The sequence below is a fragment of the Nelumbo lutea genome, chromosome 3 (assembly GCF_056320005.1).
Source record: "Nelumbo lutea isolate HS-2025 chromosome 3, American lotus-T2T, whole genome shotgun sequence".
NCBI lineage: Eukaryota > Viridiplantae > Streptophyta > Magnoliopsida > Proteales > Nelumbonaceae > Nelumbo > Nelumbo lutea.
The window spans coordinates 99,149,784-99,167,466 of record NC_142686.1 but is presented as its reverse complement, the minus strand read 5'-3'; the positions used below and the strand labels follow the sequence as shown (position 1 = coordinate 99,167,466).

At 40.8% G+C, this 17,683-nt stretch overlaps 1 protein-coding gene across 1 annotated transcript in view; it reads left to right on the top strand.

Moving 5' to 3' along the window:
* LOC148867121 (putative leucine-rich repeat receptor-like serine/threonine-protein kinase At3g14840) overlaps nt 1–17,683 on the top strand; it is a 120,310-nt gene that overhangs the window by 36,439 nt on the left and 66,188 nt on the right. Inside the window, exons 12-15 of the mRNA XM_088974421.1 lie at nt 16,602–16,673; nt 16,800–16,865; nt 17,027–17,092; nt 17,194–17,226. Of these exons, the coding sequence (XP_088830547.1) occupies nt 16,602–16,673; nt 16,800–16,865; nt 17,027–17,092; nt 17,194–17,226 (237 nt within the window). The remainder of the gene's footprint in view (nt 1–16,601; nt 16,674–16,799; nt 16,866–17,026; nt 17,093–17,193; nt 17,227–17,683) is intronic.

Genomic DNA, 17,683 nt, shown 5'->3' with positions numbered 1-17,683 from the left:
CTCTAGGATTTCTTTTAAATTTTGGGAGGATACTTGGGTTGGTTCCTATTCGTTAATGGAACCAAGGTTCAAAATATCGATACAGGGCGATATGCCGATAAGGCATATCAGCCTGTGTCGGTACTGTTTTTTTTGTTATTTTATTTTTATCGAATCTGGTTCAAAGGGGCCGGTTTAAGGCTAGTCTACCCCTTGAACCATTCACTGACTCGAAACACCCCCTGTAGGGGCATATTAGGAAGGCCTCGATATGATACGTATCGGTTGATACGGGCTGATACCTGACGAAATTTTGAACCTTGAATGGAACTATTCCCCTCATTATACTTGGTTTCTTTGTACAAAAATGAGTGTGTCAAGTTTTGTTGTTTCCTCTTTAAATCCAATGGGACTCAATTGGGATTTTGGATTCCATAGAGGTCTTACAGATAACGAAATTTTGGCTTGTTCAGACTTTCTACAATTCCTTCAAAGTGTTTGCTTGGAACCTTGTAAACCTGATAAGCGGTTGGGGCCCCCAACCCTAAGGTTTTGTTTTCTTATGCTTCTTTGTTAAAGACCTTTTGTGATTCCTCAGTTTCTTACTTTCCCTTCAAAGAGTTTTGGTGTAGACCCATTCCAACCAAGGTAAGAGCCTTCTGCTGGGAAGTAGTTCTCGGGAAGACAAACACTATGGACTTGCTTCAGAAGAGAAGACCTAACTCCTACCTCTCCCCAAACTGGTGTGTCTTATGCAAATCCAGTAATGAGAGTTGTTGTCACTTACTAATTTCCTGCCCCTTTGTTGCAGATTTTTAGCTTTGGTTTAATTCTTTGTTTGGGTGCAGGTGGACATTATCTATGGAGGTTTACATTATTTGATCCCTCCTGTTTTACTTGGCCAAAGAAGAGAAGTAGGATAATGTGGAGATGTGCCAGGGCAGCTTTGATTTGGACCATTTGGGAAGAGAGAAATGCAAGAATCTTCTCAGAAAAGGAGAGAAGCAAGGAAGAAATCAGGATTCGTGTGATGGTCAGGGTGATCCACTTGATCAAGACTCTGGAGTTGTTCTCCCAGTCCACCTTTGGTGATATTTGGAGGAATTGGAAAGTAGTTGCTAAAAGCTCCAAGAGAAAGGACAGAGTGGAGGTGGTCTGGATACCACCAATTGAAGGTTTTGTTAAACTGAATTTTGATGGGAGTAGCCAAGGTAATCCAGGTCCTTCTGGAATTGGTGGGGTGGTGAGAGATGGGAAAGGTAAACTCATAACACTTTTTCTGGCCCTGCGGGCATGGGGGACTCTCTCAAAGCTGAACTTCTTGTTGCAATTCAAGGGGTGCAGATAGTTAATGAGCTAAACTTGACAAATGTGGTGATAGAAGGGGACTTGAAAGTGGTGGTAGAATGGCTAAGGAATCCTGAGTCTATAATTTGATGGTACAGCAGTGAAATGAAAAAACTTACTTGGCTAACCAGGAAAATGAATTTAAGAATACAATGGATTAGAAGTTCAGCAAATGGGATGGTGGATGCTTTGGCTGAACAAGGGGTAAACAGGTCTATTTTTATTCAGGGCATAGTTGTAATGTGTTTTTCTTTTGTATGAGAGGTACAGCTCGTGCCTCTCTAAGGGATGATTGTAAAGATTTTACATAAAGTTCTTTAATAAAACTGAATTTATTCTTAAAAAAAATCGAAGTGTTGGCTCCTTATTAAATGTATCCTCTCTTGTATTACAATGATAGGAATGCTAAGCACTGATAGTGTCTAGTCCTAGCAAACACTTGAAAACTTGAGAATAAAAAGGAATGTCTAAACATTAGTTTACATGATAATGTTCTTATGTGGGAGATCCAGTAGAACAAAAATTAGTTTTTAAAATGTGTCTTCTCCTCATTCTCCTCTTTTTCTCTATTCCTTTTTCTTAATATTTGTATTCTGCAACTTGCCTCTATATGTTCATCTCTACTATAATCTCTTCCTATTTTCATATTTGTCAGAATTTCCTGTCAGTTAATTTATCAATGACAACATTTAATCTCATAGTTCTTGTATGTGAAATATTCTAACTCTTGTTAAGCCACCATTCATCAAATACAGATCTAATTTTCAAAACCCCACTCCCGTTTATATAATTTTATCTATGTAAATTTATAATGCAAGTAAGTTTTTCTCAGGAAAATAGATATAGATAATTATCTATTAAATGCTTGTTTTTTCTATTTTTCTTTTATTTTCTATATCAAGGTTGGTCCAATGTTGCATATTAAAGTAGAATACCATGAAGAGTTCATTCTCACATATATCATCATCATGTAAGCCCTACCCTAAATAGATGGGGTTAACTACCTGAATCCTGTTTTGTCATTTTGTTCTGTTCAATGCCATGTCCATAGTTAAACTATGAGGTCTTAAATTATTTCTTACTATTTCAACCCATGTTCTTTTTGGTCTGACCCTTACAACAGATCACTTCTTCTTATGGGTATTGTAGATGGCCCTCTTTGCATGTGACCAACCTTCTTAATCTACTTTCCTTCATTTTGTCACCTATTGGGGCTACTCCCAAGTTCCTTTGATTTAGTTACAGTTCTGTAATGATTCATGGAGAGTGGAAGAGAGAGAGAGAGAGAGAGAGAGAGAGAGAGAGAGAAAGAGAAGGAAAAAAGAGAGGTACGATTGAGAGAAAAAGCTGCTTCTGGCTGCCGCCATTTTTCTATTTATATTAACTTAATAAAAGAATAGAAATTACAAGTATGCCCCTGGCGGCACACCCTAGAACCAAAATAATAAGAAAAAAAGACAAGTAACTAACTGACAGTATCCTAAGAAGTCAACCTACTAACAACAGCTATAAAGTAACAATTAAATAAGCCTTACAACACTCCCCCTCAAGTTGGGCTGAATATGTCTATCATGCCCAGCTTGTCACATAACTCTTTGTGCCGCGAGCATGGAAGCCCCTTTGTGAGGACTGAAGGGTTGAGAGATCCATCACATGGACGCCCAAAGATTGCGGAATAAGGGGCGAATTTCAAAAAATTTTTCTCTCCCTTCAACTGGGAATCACATTCCCTATTTAGAAAATCATATTTTCAAGGATAAATCTTGAACATTAAACTGAACCAGATCTGAACCAAAAGGAATGGGAGAGAATAATACTTGATACGGAGAAGTAATATCTCCCAACGAAGGTGTTCACGCCCAAGGAAGGATCCAAAGACTGCTCCCACTGAAGATGGCGCGGTGCAGGATGGAGCAGAATCAACAGTGTTCTTCCCCAAGAACTCTGTCCTTCGCAAGAAACAGCAGGATGGAACGTGAGCACAGCTTCCTTTTCAATCTTTTCTCAAAGAATTGATGTCAAGATCCAATCTTGACTTCTCCCACAGCTGGAGATCGAACTGGCAAACAGGGCAGCAAGAGCAGGGAGGCGGCAAGAGAGTATTCGTAGGGTGCAAAATTCTCTCTTCTTGATTTCAGCACTAAAGAGGATCTGATGTGTTTCTTGGTCTCTCTTTCAAGGCTGCCGCCCCCTCCTTCCTTTTTGTTAACTTGAAAAGATCAGCTCCTAATCCCATTAGGAGGTGCTTATCCAAATCATATTTGGATCAGCCTTCTCTTCTAATGATAAGGATAAACCCTTATCTTATCTGCAGATTAGATTAGCTTTATCCTAATCTTATTAGGAGGTTTCTAGATCTGAATCACATTCAGATCTGGACTCTCTGAGTGGATAGGGTTAAGACCCTATCCTATCTGCTAATCTATCTCAGAATTCGCCCCTTTAATTAACTAAATAAATAGCTCAGTTCGAAATGGGCTGTAGGCCCATTAAGCTTATGTGCTCACTTAGCCTTCCTAACTGCTGCCCAGTTGGGCTTCCTTGTATGGCGTGGGACCCAAGCATTGATCTACACATCAGCCACATGGGTTCGGCCCAGCCTTTGTTACAAGGCCTGGTCGAATACACTGTTAAAGACAGTGCACCCCCTGAAACCCATCAAATGGGCTCTATGGGCCCAACACTTACCCTAAGTGGTCCCTGGGCCAAGCCACCTTGTAACACCCAGGGACTGTGGGCAGATGCAAGATTAGCCCATCAGGTATTATCCTCAATGGTCTTACACTTAACCTCTCAGCCCATAATGATCATACATTGCCTGACAAGAGAGGACCTCTCCCTCGGCTGCAAGGAACAGTGCTGCACTCTCCACTTATATGGATCCCGGGAATTAAAACCTTTTGCAAACATTTTAGAAACCATAATGTATATACTTTTATATCTCATATAAAATATACTTCGCAAAAACAAATTTCAACGGTTGAAATCAGCTACCGGCAGTCTTGGTTTCCAACAGTGAGAGTGCATCCCCGATCATTACCTTTGTCCGACAAAGGGGCTGATCCTGTCACTATGATCACCCACTCAGATGAATTCTCGGATTGTCCCAACATACTCAGGTTTTGACCCCCACTAAGGATCTCACTGATTGGTACATCAAAGGCAGCCCGATTCGACACCTAGTGCAGTATCATAATCGAGTCTAGGGGTCGGGTGTAACTTTCCAGTTTTTCCCATCAATCTCCAAGGTCCAGGGCAATATTGGAAATCTGGTCCAGTTCAAAGATTCAATTAATCCCACACTGTATGTGCCTAGGGTCTCACCCCGGTAGTTGAGACAAGCCACCCCAACCGACTTGGTGGCACCACAGTGTCAGCCTTGTCAGGATAGGTCTCCCCAGACCGACCCACTGGCTGTGAACATTCTAAACTAACACGAGTCTCAATAAGTGTCCAGTTTAAGGGTATTACACAGAAATATACCAAGGGAACATGAATCAAATATGTACTTTTATTCATTTACAATAAACTCATAAAGTACATCAATTTTGATTGAAGCTAAGGGCATACAAAACTGTCTAACAAGGACATCAGCAAGTTGTTCCATGGAGTTGACATAAGGGATGCAAATTTCCCTTTTTTCCAATTTTTCCCTTATGAAGTGTTTGTCCACCTCCAAACACTTCAGGGTTGTTGGCGATGTTTATTGCAGCCTTGTTGTCACAGTAGAGGGACATAGGACTATGAACAACAACTCCAATCTAGAAGATTCTTTAGCCAAAGGACTTCAGCCACCCCATGCGCCATAGCTCTATATTCAGCTTCAGCGCTTGACCTTGCTACCCCAGTTTGTTTCTTGCTTTTCCAGGTCACCAGATTTCTTCCCACAAATGTGCAATACCCCACTAGTGGACTTTTTGTCATCCACAACTCCTGCCCAATCAGCATCTGTAAAGACTTTCACCTTTAGGTGATTGTGTTTACTGAATAGTAGGCCTGTTCCGGGATATTTCTTCAAGTATCTAAGAACTCTCTCTGCTGCCTCCATGTGTGGTTTCTTAGGAGAGTGCATGAACTGGCTTAGGACCCCAACGGAACAGGCAATGTCTGGACGGGTCATGGACAAATAAATCAGCTTTCCCACTAACCTTTGGAACTGTTTCACATCTTTTAGAGGTTCACCAACACAGTCACCTAACTTGTGGTCCGCATCCATAGGAGTATATGCCAGCCTTGCACCTAATTTGCCTGTATCCTGTAATAGATCAAGGGTGTATTTCCTTTGAGAGACAAAGATACCCTTTTCTGAGCAGGCAACTTTAATCCCAAGGAAATACTTCAGGAGGCCTAGATCTTTCACTTCAAATTTAGATGCAAGGAATTGTTTCAAGTTCTGTATCTCTGAGCTCCAACTCCCTGTAATGATGATATCATCCACATACACTATCAATACAGCAACCTGTTCTTGACATCTCTTCACAAAAAGTGTATGATTAGACTGACATTGTTTGAAGCCCATCTATTGAACTGCCATGTGAAACTTACTAAACAAGGCTCTAGGAGACTGTTTTAAGCCATAAAGAGACTTTTGTAGCTTGCACACCTTATTTTCACTCCCCTTGGCATAGAATCCAGGGGGTTGAACCATGTAAACTTCCTCCTCTAAGTCACCATTCAGAAAAGCATTCTTTATGTCCAGTTGATGCAATTGCGAGTCAAGATTAGCAGCTAGGGACAGGAGAACCCTAATTGAGCTCATCTTAGCCACTAGGGAAAAAGTCTCATCATAGTCAACCCCATATACTCGTGTGTACCCTTTGGCTACTAATCTTGCTTTGTACATTTCAATTGTTCCATCTGCCTTGTGCTTAACCGTGAACACCCATTTACACCCCATAGGGTCTTTCCCCTTTGGAAGATCTACCAATTCCCAAGTTTGATTTTTGTGAAAAGCATTAATCTCCTCCTTCATGGCATCTATCCATTCAGGGCATTTTAAGGCTTCTGCAACATTTTTGGGAACAAGGATGCAATCCACTGCCGATAGGAAGGCTCGGTATGAGGGGGAAATATGATCATAGGAGACAAAATGGGTAATGGGGTGTTTGGTAGTGCATGACCTGACTCCCTTTCGTTGGGCAATAGGAATGTCAAGGTCATCCACAGTAGGAGTAGGGTTAGGGGGTGGACGTACCTCCTGGGAGTCTAATGGTGTTGGTTGCTCTGTGTTTGGCTACTCCATATCTCTATCACACCGCTGATCTCTGCGACGTGTACGTTGGAAGACACGGAAGGGAGTAAGGTCCGGAATAGAAGGAAGAGATACTTGAACCTGCTTCTCCTCTTCCACACTACTACTCTCCCCCTGAGGAGAAGAAGGGAAGAATGGCTCAAACTCAAAGAATGACACATCCATAGACACAAAAAACTTACGACTAATTGGATCAAAGCACCAATACCCTTTTTGAGAGGAGGGATACCCCAGAAAGACACAAGGAATGGAACGGGGGTCTAACTTACCTCGAGATGGAGAAAAATCATGGACAAAGGCATGACAACCAGAGACTCTCATGGGAATGGAAAATGAAGGAGACTGAGGGTACAATAACTGATGAGGGGCCATATAGTTCAGCACTTTGGAGGGCATGCGATTGATGACATAAGTAGCTGCAAGTATCGCATCCACCCAAAACCTTTTTGGAACATTCATGTGTAACATCATCCCGCGAGCTACCTCAAGGAGGTGTTTGTTTTTCCTTTTTGCAACACCATTTTGTTGTGGTGTTCTGGCGCATGAGCTCCTATGAATAGATCTGTGAGAGGCAAAGAACTCATTGAGCTCCCCATGGAAGTATTCTTTTGCATTATTGGATTGGAAGATCTGTATTTCAACTTGGAACTATGCAAATACCATCCTATGGAAGTCTTTCACTATCTTTGGAACTTCGTCTCTACTATGCATAGGAATTATCCATGTATAGCGAGAGTAATCATCGATCAATGTGATAAAGTACTTATATCCGCCCTTAGAGATTACATTGGTAGGCCCCCATACATCAGAATACACAACATGAAAGGAACATTTGATCTTTTATTACTTGAGTGAAAAGTTGTTCTACATAGTTTGCTCAACTGACACGTTTGACACATGAACTCTAACACTGAACATGACTTAAATAAAACTGGAAACAAAGACTATTATTTCAAAAGAAGCATGACCTAAACGACTATGCCACAAAAAAAAATTGACTCTTATTTGACTGACTATGTGACTCTGAGGATGACACCAAGAGACTAGCTTTGTTGTCGAGAATGTAGAGACCATCCACTAGGCTTCCTCTACCAATTGTCCTTCCAGAAGTTAGGTCCTGAAAAACACATAAGTCAGCAAAAAAGGTCACACTACAGTTCAAAGAGCTTGTAATGCTACTAATTGAATGCAAATTTATAGGAAGTTGAGGGGCATGCAATACACAATTCAGGTTAAGGCCATGGGGAAGAGATATTGATCCCTGGCCTGCAATAGAGGAAAAAGAACCATCTGCAAGTCTCACTCTATCCCTTCCTGAAAAAAGGCTATAAGACTGAAACAAGTTCGGCTTATTGGTCATGTGGTTGGAGGCCTCTGAATCAATGATCGAAGGGGAATCCGTGGGAGTGACATGGAATGCAGAAGTCGTATTACCTGAAGTAGATGCAAATGAAGTAGAGGGAGTACCAGTGACTGAGCTGTCCATTTGTCGCATAGCCCTACCATAAGATTCCAGGTGCTCTCTGAAGGAATTCATTATCTTCCTTGGGGTCAGACTTATTAGGGTGGTCCTGGGTACTATCGGCAACCTAAGTATCTTTGGTTGCCACATGTGTTGTGTTCATTTTCTTTTGACCTTGACCTTTACCTTGTTCTTGATTCTTCGCTACCCACTTGGGTTTCCCGTGGATGTCCCAACAAGTGTCACGTGTATGTTGTGAACGCCGACAGTGGGTACAGAACAACTTATCTTTATCATCAGTCTTCTTAGAATCACTTTTCGTCCCCGTGGAGTTATTATTCATTGCAGCCAAAGCAACTTGTTGCTCCCCCTCAGTTGTAACCATTACATTCCGCCTGCTTTCTTCCAATTGAACAAGGGAGTATACCTCATGAACCGTAGGCAACTCTTTGCTTCCTAAGATCTGTACCCTCAATGGTTCATATGTAGGGTTCAGTCCCAACAAGAAGGCAAACACACATTGCTGTGAGACCATCTTCCCGTAGGCCTTAGCATCATCACCATGTTTCCACTCTATAGCCTGATAATGATCCAATTCTTTGCATATGGAGGTAAGGGCTGAATAATATGAAGACAAACTACAGTTTCCTTGTTTGCATGTTGAAGATTCAGCCTGTAACTAGTAAACCTTGGCATAATGCCTTTGCTCAGAATAGGTAGTTCTGGCCTGTTCCCAGATCTCACTAGCGGTGTCTGCCCACATAAAGTTCTTCTTCACATCAGGTTCCATGGCTGCGAGGAGCCAAGACATCACCATACTGTTTTCTTGGTCCTACCTATCATGTTCAGCTGTCTCACCCTTGGGTTCTTTCACCCTTCCATTAATGTAACCAGCTTTACCCCTTGTCGTTACATAGAGTTTTACACTCTTAGCCCACTCTAGGTAGTTCAGACCGTTTAAAGGGGTAATTGGCATGGGAAAAACCATGTTTTCACCTCCCATACCCGTTGTGGTGCGGGTTGGTGTAACCCTTGATGAAGTTGATTCATAATTTGCCATCGGATACTTCTGAAAAACAGTCCAAACACCATCCAACTACACAACAGCCACAAACAGAATACCAACCCTCAAGGAATTTACTTCTAGGATGTGAGGAAGAGAACAAAATACACTGCTGAAAACAACTCTGAGAAGGTTCAGTCAACACAACCAGTCATTAAACCAGCCCGATAATCAATTCAACCCAACCAGTCAACACAACCAGTCATTAAACCAGCCTAGTAATCAGTTCCACACAACCAAGGCAGACATTGCTATCAGTCTGACTGTAGTTCATACAGTCTAACAATTCAACATCCAAACAAATATCTATATAACCAACGAATGAGCCCTACACATCATCGGCCAAAGAAGACTGGAACAAAGAACACACCTGTTCAGCACTTGTACGAAGGTGCTGACCTGAAATCGACTTCACAGCATCGAATAGAGGAGGGAGTCTGTACCAGCATCGCCCTTCTCCGACTAGGATTTTCTTGGTATTTCGACCAAGAAAAGAACACAGGAATTGCCACCAGAAAACTGCTAGGGTTTCCGCCAGTAACCTACTAGGGTTTCCCTGTCTTCCACGTCCAAAACTTTTGAAGAAGGAAACCTTGCTCAAAACAGGAGGGATTGTAGGTCTTTTACAGCCCAGAAAACCTGCTCTGATACCATGTAAGGATTCATGGAGAGTGGGAGAGAGAGAGAGAAAGAGAAGGAAAAAAGAGAGGTACGATTGAGAGAAAAAGCTTCTCCTGGCTGTTGCTAGTTTTCTATTTATATTAACTTAATAAAAGAATAGAAATTACAAGCATGCCCCTGGCGGCACACCCTAGAACCAAAATAATAAGAAAAAAAGACAAGTAACTAACTGACAGTATCCTAAGAAGTCAGCCTACTAACAGCAGCTATAAAGTAACAATTAAATAAGCCTTACAACAAGTTCAAATGGGAAAAGTGATATTAGCATTATAGTAAAGAATAGGGCAGCTAGTGGAGGCAGCTTACTGAAGCAAGGTATGGTTCAAGAAATGAGTGTAAGGTGGTGGCAATGGTGGTCTTGGTTCTGAAATTGAGAAGGAGATGAGAATGGGATATTAGTGTTTATCCAGGGAAGTTTGGTGAGCAACATTGGATGATCAATTTATGTGTAAGTAAATGAATGATAGAACGACCTCTCCATCAGAAGGATCTCTATTTATAGGAGAGAAGGGTTCATACATGCAAGAAATGAAGGATTCTAGAATATTCCTAAGGCAGTTACTCACTCAAGTGCCCAAGTTGATTCGATGGGGACACACGTCAAATCATAGAGTGGGGACTGGGGACCAGTTGTCAACCTATGCAGACCTCAACTACTTCATTCTCTACGATCCTACCACATGTCGTGTTCAGGGAATTTCTACAGATCTTGCACACCTGTATAATGTTTTTGTTTTTTATGGACTTTTGTGTTGCGACTTATAAGGGAAGAGAGGTCCATCATATGGATGGCCGAACCATGCAAGGTGGCTGGGAAAATTTTCAAAAATTTCTTTTCTCCCTTTTGGGAGTCGTATTCCCAGTTTTAGAAAAACTGCATTTTTCAAGGATCGTTCTTGAAACAAACCAGACCAGATCTGAAACCAAAAGAATGGGAAAGCAATACCTGATACGGAATCCACACGTGTAGCTCCCAACATAGGTGTTCACACCCAAAGAGGGTACCAAAACCTGCCTCCACTAAAGATGGCACAGCTTGAGATGAAGTAAGTTCAACAATGCAGTCCTTCAGCAATAACTGCAATCCTTTAGCAAGGATCAAGCAAGGGATGGTGAGCACAAATTAAATCTGATTTTTCTTGCAAAAATCAGAATCAAGATCCAATCTTGATCAGTCCAAGAAACCGGAGATCGAATAGGGTAGGGTGGCAAGAACAAAGGGAGAGAACTGAGAGCAGAAAAAGATTGAAACTAAAGAAATCTGCCCCCTCTATTTATAAACCTTAAGGTTCAACTTCTCCTAATCCAATTAGGAGTTTCCTAATCGAAATCTTTATTTGGAATTGGACTCCTTAAGTGATAAGGCTTATCCCCTTATCTTATCTACTGATCCAAACCCAGATCCATATCCATATTCGCCCCATGTCACATGACTGATTAAGCTATCATGTGACCCCCTGATTAATCATATTAATCTTGGGCCTTAGGCCCATTAAGTAAGTGGGCTCACCTCCCCATTTAATTGCTAGCCAACTAACTTGGCTCTCTTCATATGGTGTGGGACCCTAACATTGATCTCACAAAAGCCATATGGGTTCAGCCTAGCCTCTGTTACAAGGCCTGGTCGAATTCACTGTTGTACACGGTGAACCCCTGAGTCCATCAGTATGGGCTCTTAATGGGCCCAACATTTACACTAAATGGTCCTTGAGTCCAACCACCTTATGAAGGCCCAAGGACTATGGTTCTTAAGTGAGACTAGCCCATCAGGTATAAAAGCCCTAAATGGTCTTACACTTAACCTCTCAACCCATAATGATCAAACATTGCTCGACAAGAGAGGACCTCTCCCTCGGCTGCAAGGTACAGTGTCGCACTCTCTACTCAGATGGATCCCGAGAATTAGAACCTTTTGCAAACCTTTTTTCATAAAACATAATATATATATTTTCATATAAATATATATTTTGCAAAACAAATCTCAAACACAATTAAAATCGACTACCAGTAGTTTTGGTTTCCATCAGAGAGAGTGCAGTTCCTGATCATTCACTTTGTCCGACAAAGGGACTGATCCTTTCACTATGATCACCCACTCGAGTGAATTCTCAGACTGCCCCAACATACCCAGGTTTTGACCCCCACTAAGGATCTCACTGATTGGCATATCAAAGACAACCCAATCCAACACCCAGTGCAATACCATAATCAAGTCTAGGGGTTAGGTGTAACTTTCCAGTTTTGCCCACCAGTCTCCAAGGTCCAGGACATAACTGGAAAATGGTCCAGGTTCAATGTTTCAAGTAAACACACACTACATGTGCTTCGGGTCTCACCTTGGCAGCTGAGACAAGCTACTCCAACCAACTTGGCAGCACATTAGTGTCAGCCTTGGCAGGATAATCCTCCTCAGGTCTATCCAACGTCTGAGAACATTCTAAACTAACACAAGTCTCATAAGTGTCCAGTTTAAGGGTAATTACACAAAAACATACCAGACATAACATGAATCAATTATGTACTTTTATTCATTTACAGTAAATGTCTAATGTACATCAATCTTATTGGAGCTAAGGGCATACACTGTGTAACAACTTCGGTGTTCGCCTGTGCTTTGTGATTGAGGGCTATGACTTATGTACAAGGGACCATGATTAGCCTTTGGTGCATGACTGCACTTATCACGTGGCAGTATAGTTATAGTGGTGTGTCTGTGGCTATCCTTTGGTAGTATGATTGTGATATATAAGTCCATCCCCTTATGATGAGAATTGGGATTTGGGTCAGGTAAATGCAACATATGGATGCTCACTATAGAGGGGAACTGAGAAATCCTGTGATGCCTCTAAGAAGGGATCACTTAATAGGTTGGTAATGGGACCAAAATGGGATTTTGTCTAGACACCTGGTGTACTAATAGGCTTCTATTGATTTTTTTACAGCCTCTATTGATTGTTTAGTAATTAATTTTATTAAATGTAAAACAAGATGTACAAGCCTTAAATATAACATTTGAGAGCATAGTCACTACTATCTTTAATAATTGAGCCAAAAAAAAAAAACGATTTATCTATTCATTGTTCCCCAAAACTTGTGTTTGGCATCATGGAAAATAAGGAGACAAAGGTTGATGACTCATTAAAGTGTGGGGAGTCTCCACAATTTGGATACCCTATTTCTACATTAGCTTGCAAGATTGGGTAGTAGAAAAGATATCCAGTCTGTTGATGAAGCTCAAAAAATAACAGTTGAATTGCAGCTCTAGCGACCAAAGCATTTGGAGGTGGGGGAGAGTGGACGCTTCTTTGTTGATTATCTGGCAAGAAAGATGAACTTTATAGTGATGGTTCTTTCCCATTGATCGGTGTGTCAGGGACCTAGGACCTTCTAAAGTGGCCTTCTTACTATGGTTGGTTGCATTAGGAAAATGCTTAATGAGGGGCAACCTTATAAGAGTTGTGATGATCCTAACACAGGTTGTCCTGTGTGCTGCTGTGGGCTTGAATTCATTCATCATTTGCTCACTGCCTTGTGGCTCATAGGGTCATTCTTTCTATGTCCATCAGTTTGAGTTTGTACTTACCTTGTTCATAAAAAGGGATGGTGGAAAGATGGTAAGTGAAAGGCCTTGATTGTTGAGGGAAGATCATGTGGCAAACCATTCTTGTAGTTGTGACTTGGACAATTTGGGTGGAAAGAAACAAAACATCAAGGTCACTAACAGCAAAGGGAAGTAAGAAAAAAGTAGTACCTGGCTGAGAAGAAAGCGGAACTTGATTTAGATTTGCATCTTGAGAATTCATTGGCATAGAATGTAGTCTCAGGTTGTTCCGCATCTTGAGATGCATGCTAGATCTTCTAGCAACAACGACTATATACTTGAGGAGGTTTAGAAATTGAAATAGACAAAATTGGACCTATCTCTCATCACTACATGTCTCCCAATGAGGAGAGCCAGGGAAATATGACTAAGATTTAAAGAAGGTCACATCCAAAGTGACATATGACTTAGACACAGGGTCATAACACTTGTAACCCTTTTGAGAAGAAGGATACCTAAGAAAATACATGCAATGGATTTAAGGTCAAATTTACCATGGGAAGAAGACAAGTCATGAATAAAACACTTACATCCAAAGACACAAAGGGTGATAGAGCAAAGAGAAGACTTGGGGTAGAGAAGCTGATGAGGGGCCTTGTACTGTAGAATCCTATTGTGCATATTGTTAATTAAGTATGTTGTAGTTAGGACTGCACCACACCTAATGTTCCAGTTTTTATTTGGCATATGCATCTGCAACTATGAACCTTGAGTAAAGATGGTTTGGGCTGTGAACAGAAGACCATCAATAGTACCTGTAAGAAGTGATTTGATACAAGTTGAAGAGGATAGAAGGGTAAAGGGTAGACCAAGGAGGACATGGGTAAAAGTAGTATGAAATGATTTAAGCGCCAATAATTTAACAATGGATATTGAAGGGATGAGAGATCCATCATATGGATGGTCGAACCATGCAAGTAGGTTGGGTGAAATTTCAAAAATTTCCTCTCTCCCCATCTGGGAATCGCATTCTCCGTTTTAGAAAATCTGCATTTTCAATGATCAATCTTGAACCTTAAACCGAACCAGATTTGAAACCAAAAGGTAGGAGAGGGGTATACCTGATACGGAGTAGCAGTAACTCCCAACGAAGGTGCTAACACCCAAGGAAAACTCCAAAGACTGCTCCCACTGAAGATGACACAGCGTAGGGTGGAGCAGAATCAGCAGGTGGTTCTTCACAAGAACCGAATTCTTCAGCAAGAATTCGATGGAGGGTGAGTGAGCACGACTTCAGATCAGTTTTTCACCAAAAACTGATATAAAAAATGCTTCTTGATCGCTCCTACAGGTGGAGAACGAACTGGCAATGGCGGCAGCAGGAGGAGAAGACAAGTGCAGAAGATGGCGTAGTCTTATTGTTGCTTTCTTTCTCTCTTGTATCTGAGATCAGATTGAGTGAGTTGGGGTTCACCCTCCTCCTCCTTTTATAGCCTTAAAGAGAGCTCCTCCTAATCTCATTAGGAGTTTCCTAATTCAAATCCTTATTTGAATCTGGACTCTCTTTAGAAGATAAGAATAATCCCTTATCTTATCTACAGATCAAGATCAACCCTCCTAATCTCATTAGGAGCTTCCTGATCCAAATCTCTATTTGGATCTAGACTCTCTGAGTGGTCCCTATCCTATCTGCTGATCTAAATCCCAGAACCGCCCCTCTTTAATTAATCAAATTAAACCAGTTCAAATTGGGCTTTAGGCCCATTAAGTCTATGTGCTCATTCGGCCTCCAAACTACTGCCCGATTGGGTTTCCTTGTATGGCATGGGACCCAAACATTGATCTACACATCAGCCACATGGGTTCAGCCTAGCCTCTGTTACAAGGCCTGGCTGAATTCACTATAAGGGACGGTGAAGCCCTGAGCCCATCACCATGGGCTCTTAATGGGCCCAACACTTACACTAAGTGGTCCCTAGGCCAAGCCACCTTATAAAAACCCAAGGACTGTGGGCAGATGCAAGATTAGCCCATCAGGTATTACCCTCAATGGTCTTACACTTAACCTCTCAGCCCATAATGATCAAACACTGCCCAACAAGAGAGGACCTCTCCCTCGGCTGCAAGGAACAGTGTTGCACTCTCTACTCACATGGATCTCGGGAATTAAAACCTTTTGCAAACATTTTGAAACCATAATATATATATGTATATCCGTATATAAATATATTTTGCAAAACAAATTTCAACGATTGAAATCGGCTGCTGGCAGTCTTGGTTTCCATCAGAGAGAGTGCATACCCGATCATTACCTTTGTCCGACAAAGGGGCTGATCCTGTCACTATGATCACCCACTCAGATGAATTCTCAGACTGTCCCAACATACCCAGGTTTTGACCCCCTCTAAGGATCTCACTGATTGGCATATCAAAGACAGCCCAATCCGACACCTAGTGCAGTATCATAATCGAGTCTAGGGGTCAGGTGTAACTTTCCAGTTTTTCCCATCATTCTCCAAGGTCCAGGGCAATACTGGAAATTTGGTCCGGTTCAGGGTTTCAAGTAAACCTACACTACATGTGCCTCGGGTCTCACCCTGGCAATTGAGACAAGCCACCCCAACCAACTTGGTGGCACACCAGTGTCAGCCTTGGCAAGATAATTCTCCTCAGACTTATCCAACGACTGTGAACATTCTAAACTAACACGAGTCTCATATGTGTCCAGTTTAAGGGTATCACACAGAAACACACCATAAGAACATGAATCAAATATGTACTTTATTCATTTACAATAAATGTCATAATGTACATCATTATGATTGGAGCTAAGGGCATACACTGTCTAACAGATATGACATTAAAAAGAATGGACTGGTGAAACAGGATTCATTTAGCCAACCCCATATAGTTAGGATAAGGTTTGGATGATGATGATGGTTATCAATTCATAGGTTGCCTAGGGGTATACCCTATAACAGGTTTTTCCAGTAGAATGATCTCAGCCATTTCTTGGCCTTTTCTTAGGGGGTTTTATTGGCTTTCTGTTGGTAAGCAGGGTTGTTGGTTTTCGTCTAACTCAGCCTCCCTATTTCTTGTTTTGTTTTATCTCTCTTTTCTTCTTTATTTTCTTGTAGTTTATACGTCTTCTTTTGCTGTTGATATTTATCAAATTGTTCATTACCAATAGCAGAGATAGAAAGAATTGCCATGGTTAACAATTTCAACAAGATGTGCTGATAAATGGTACTTATGTTCTTGTTTCCATCTCCTACAGGGACCTCAGTTTCAACAAGCTATCAGGACAAATAAATAGCAGCTTTGACAGCCTCTCAACAGTGTATTATGTGTACGTGGTTCTGTAGTTGTAACTTACCTTATAACAACATTTTTACTTTATAACAAAAATAAGTTTTCTATTTTTAAATTATAATTTTCTGCTTCTTTACACATCATTGATGTGGCTTTTGAATAGGATTTTAGCTGCAAACATGCTCAGTGGTCCTGTGCCTTTACCAATGCTGGAAACTGGAAGAAACATGTAAGTTCATTTTCTAGGATGCTTGCTAATATTAGCTTCATTCTACTTATAATAAAGATTTAGTCTATTCTAAAGGTAACTAGTGCCTTTGTTTTACCAAATAAATTTTTAATTGTTTTTTACAATATGATGATCATTCAAGTTTCAAATTTTCTATATAGTGATCTTTCCTACAACAACTTTACAATAGGAAACTCAGGGGTTCCAGACTGTCAAGATCAGAATGTGTAAGAACAGTTGTCTGTCACTTCTAGGTTCTTTGTACTTACCTGTTTGTGTATGAAATATTTCAACTACTGAACTTCTTACATTGTATTATGTTTTCCAGAAACTTATTCAGAAGTTCTTTTCGAAATAGCTCGTAAGTTTCCTTCTTCTTTGGAGTGGCATCATTTATTTTAAATACGGTCATGAATGCATATGAATATTTTTCTTTTGGTAGAAAAATGTCTATGAATAACCTATCATCAGCTTGCAAGCAAGAAGCTAAACCAGAGAAAAAAATAACAATAGAAACAATGAACCCTAAAAATATTCTATGCATTGGCTTAAATAAGCTCAACATATAACATCCAAAGAATTACATGCAAATCTCTTATATTTCCAGAATTACAATGTTGTTCCTGAATATTTAAAACATTACATAAATACCCCTATTACCTCTAACACCTACAGTGAAAGAAAATGTCCAGATACAATCAAATAGTCATATATTCTACACCTTCCCTCAAACTCAAGGTGGAGAATCAGTAGAGAACCAATTTGATGCCTCTCACAAGTGTCAAAACAAAGCACCCACATGCTTGAATTAAAGCATA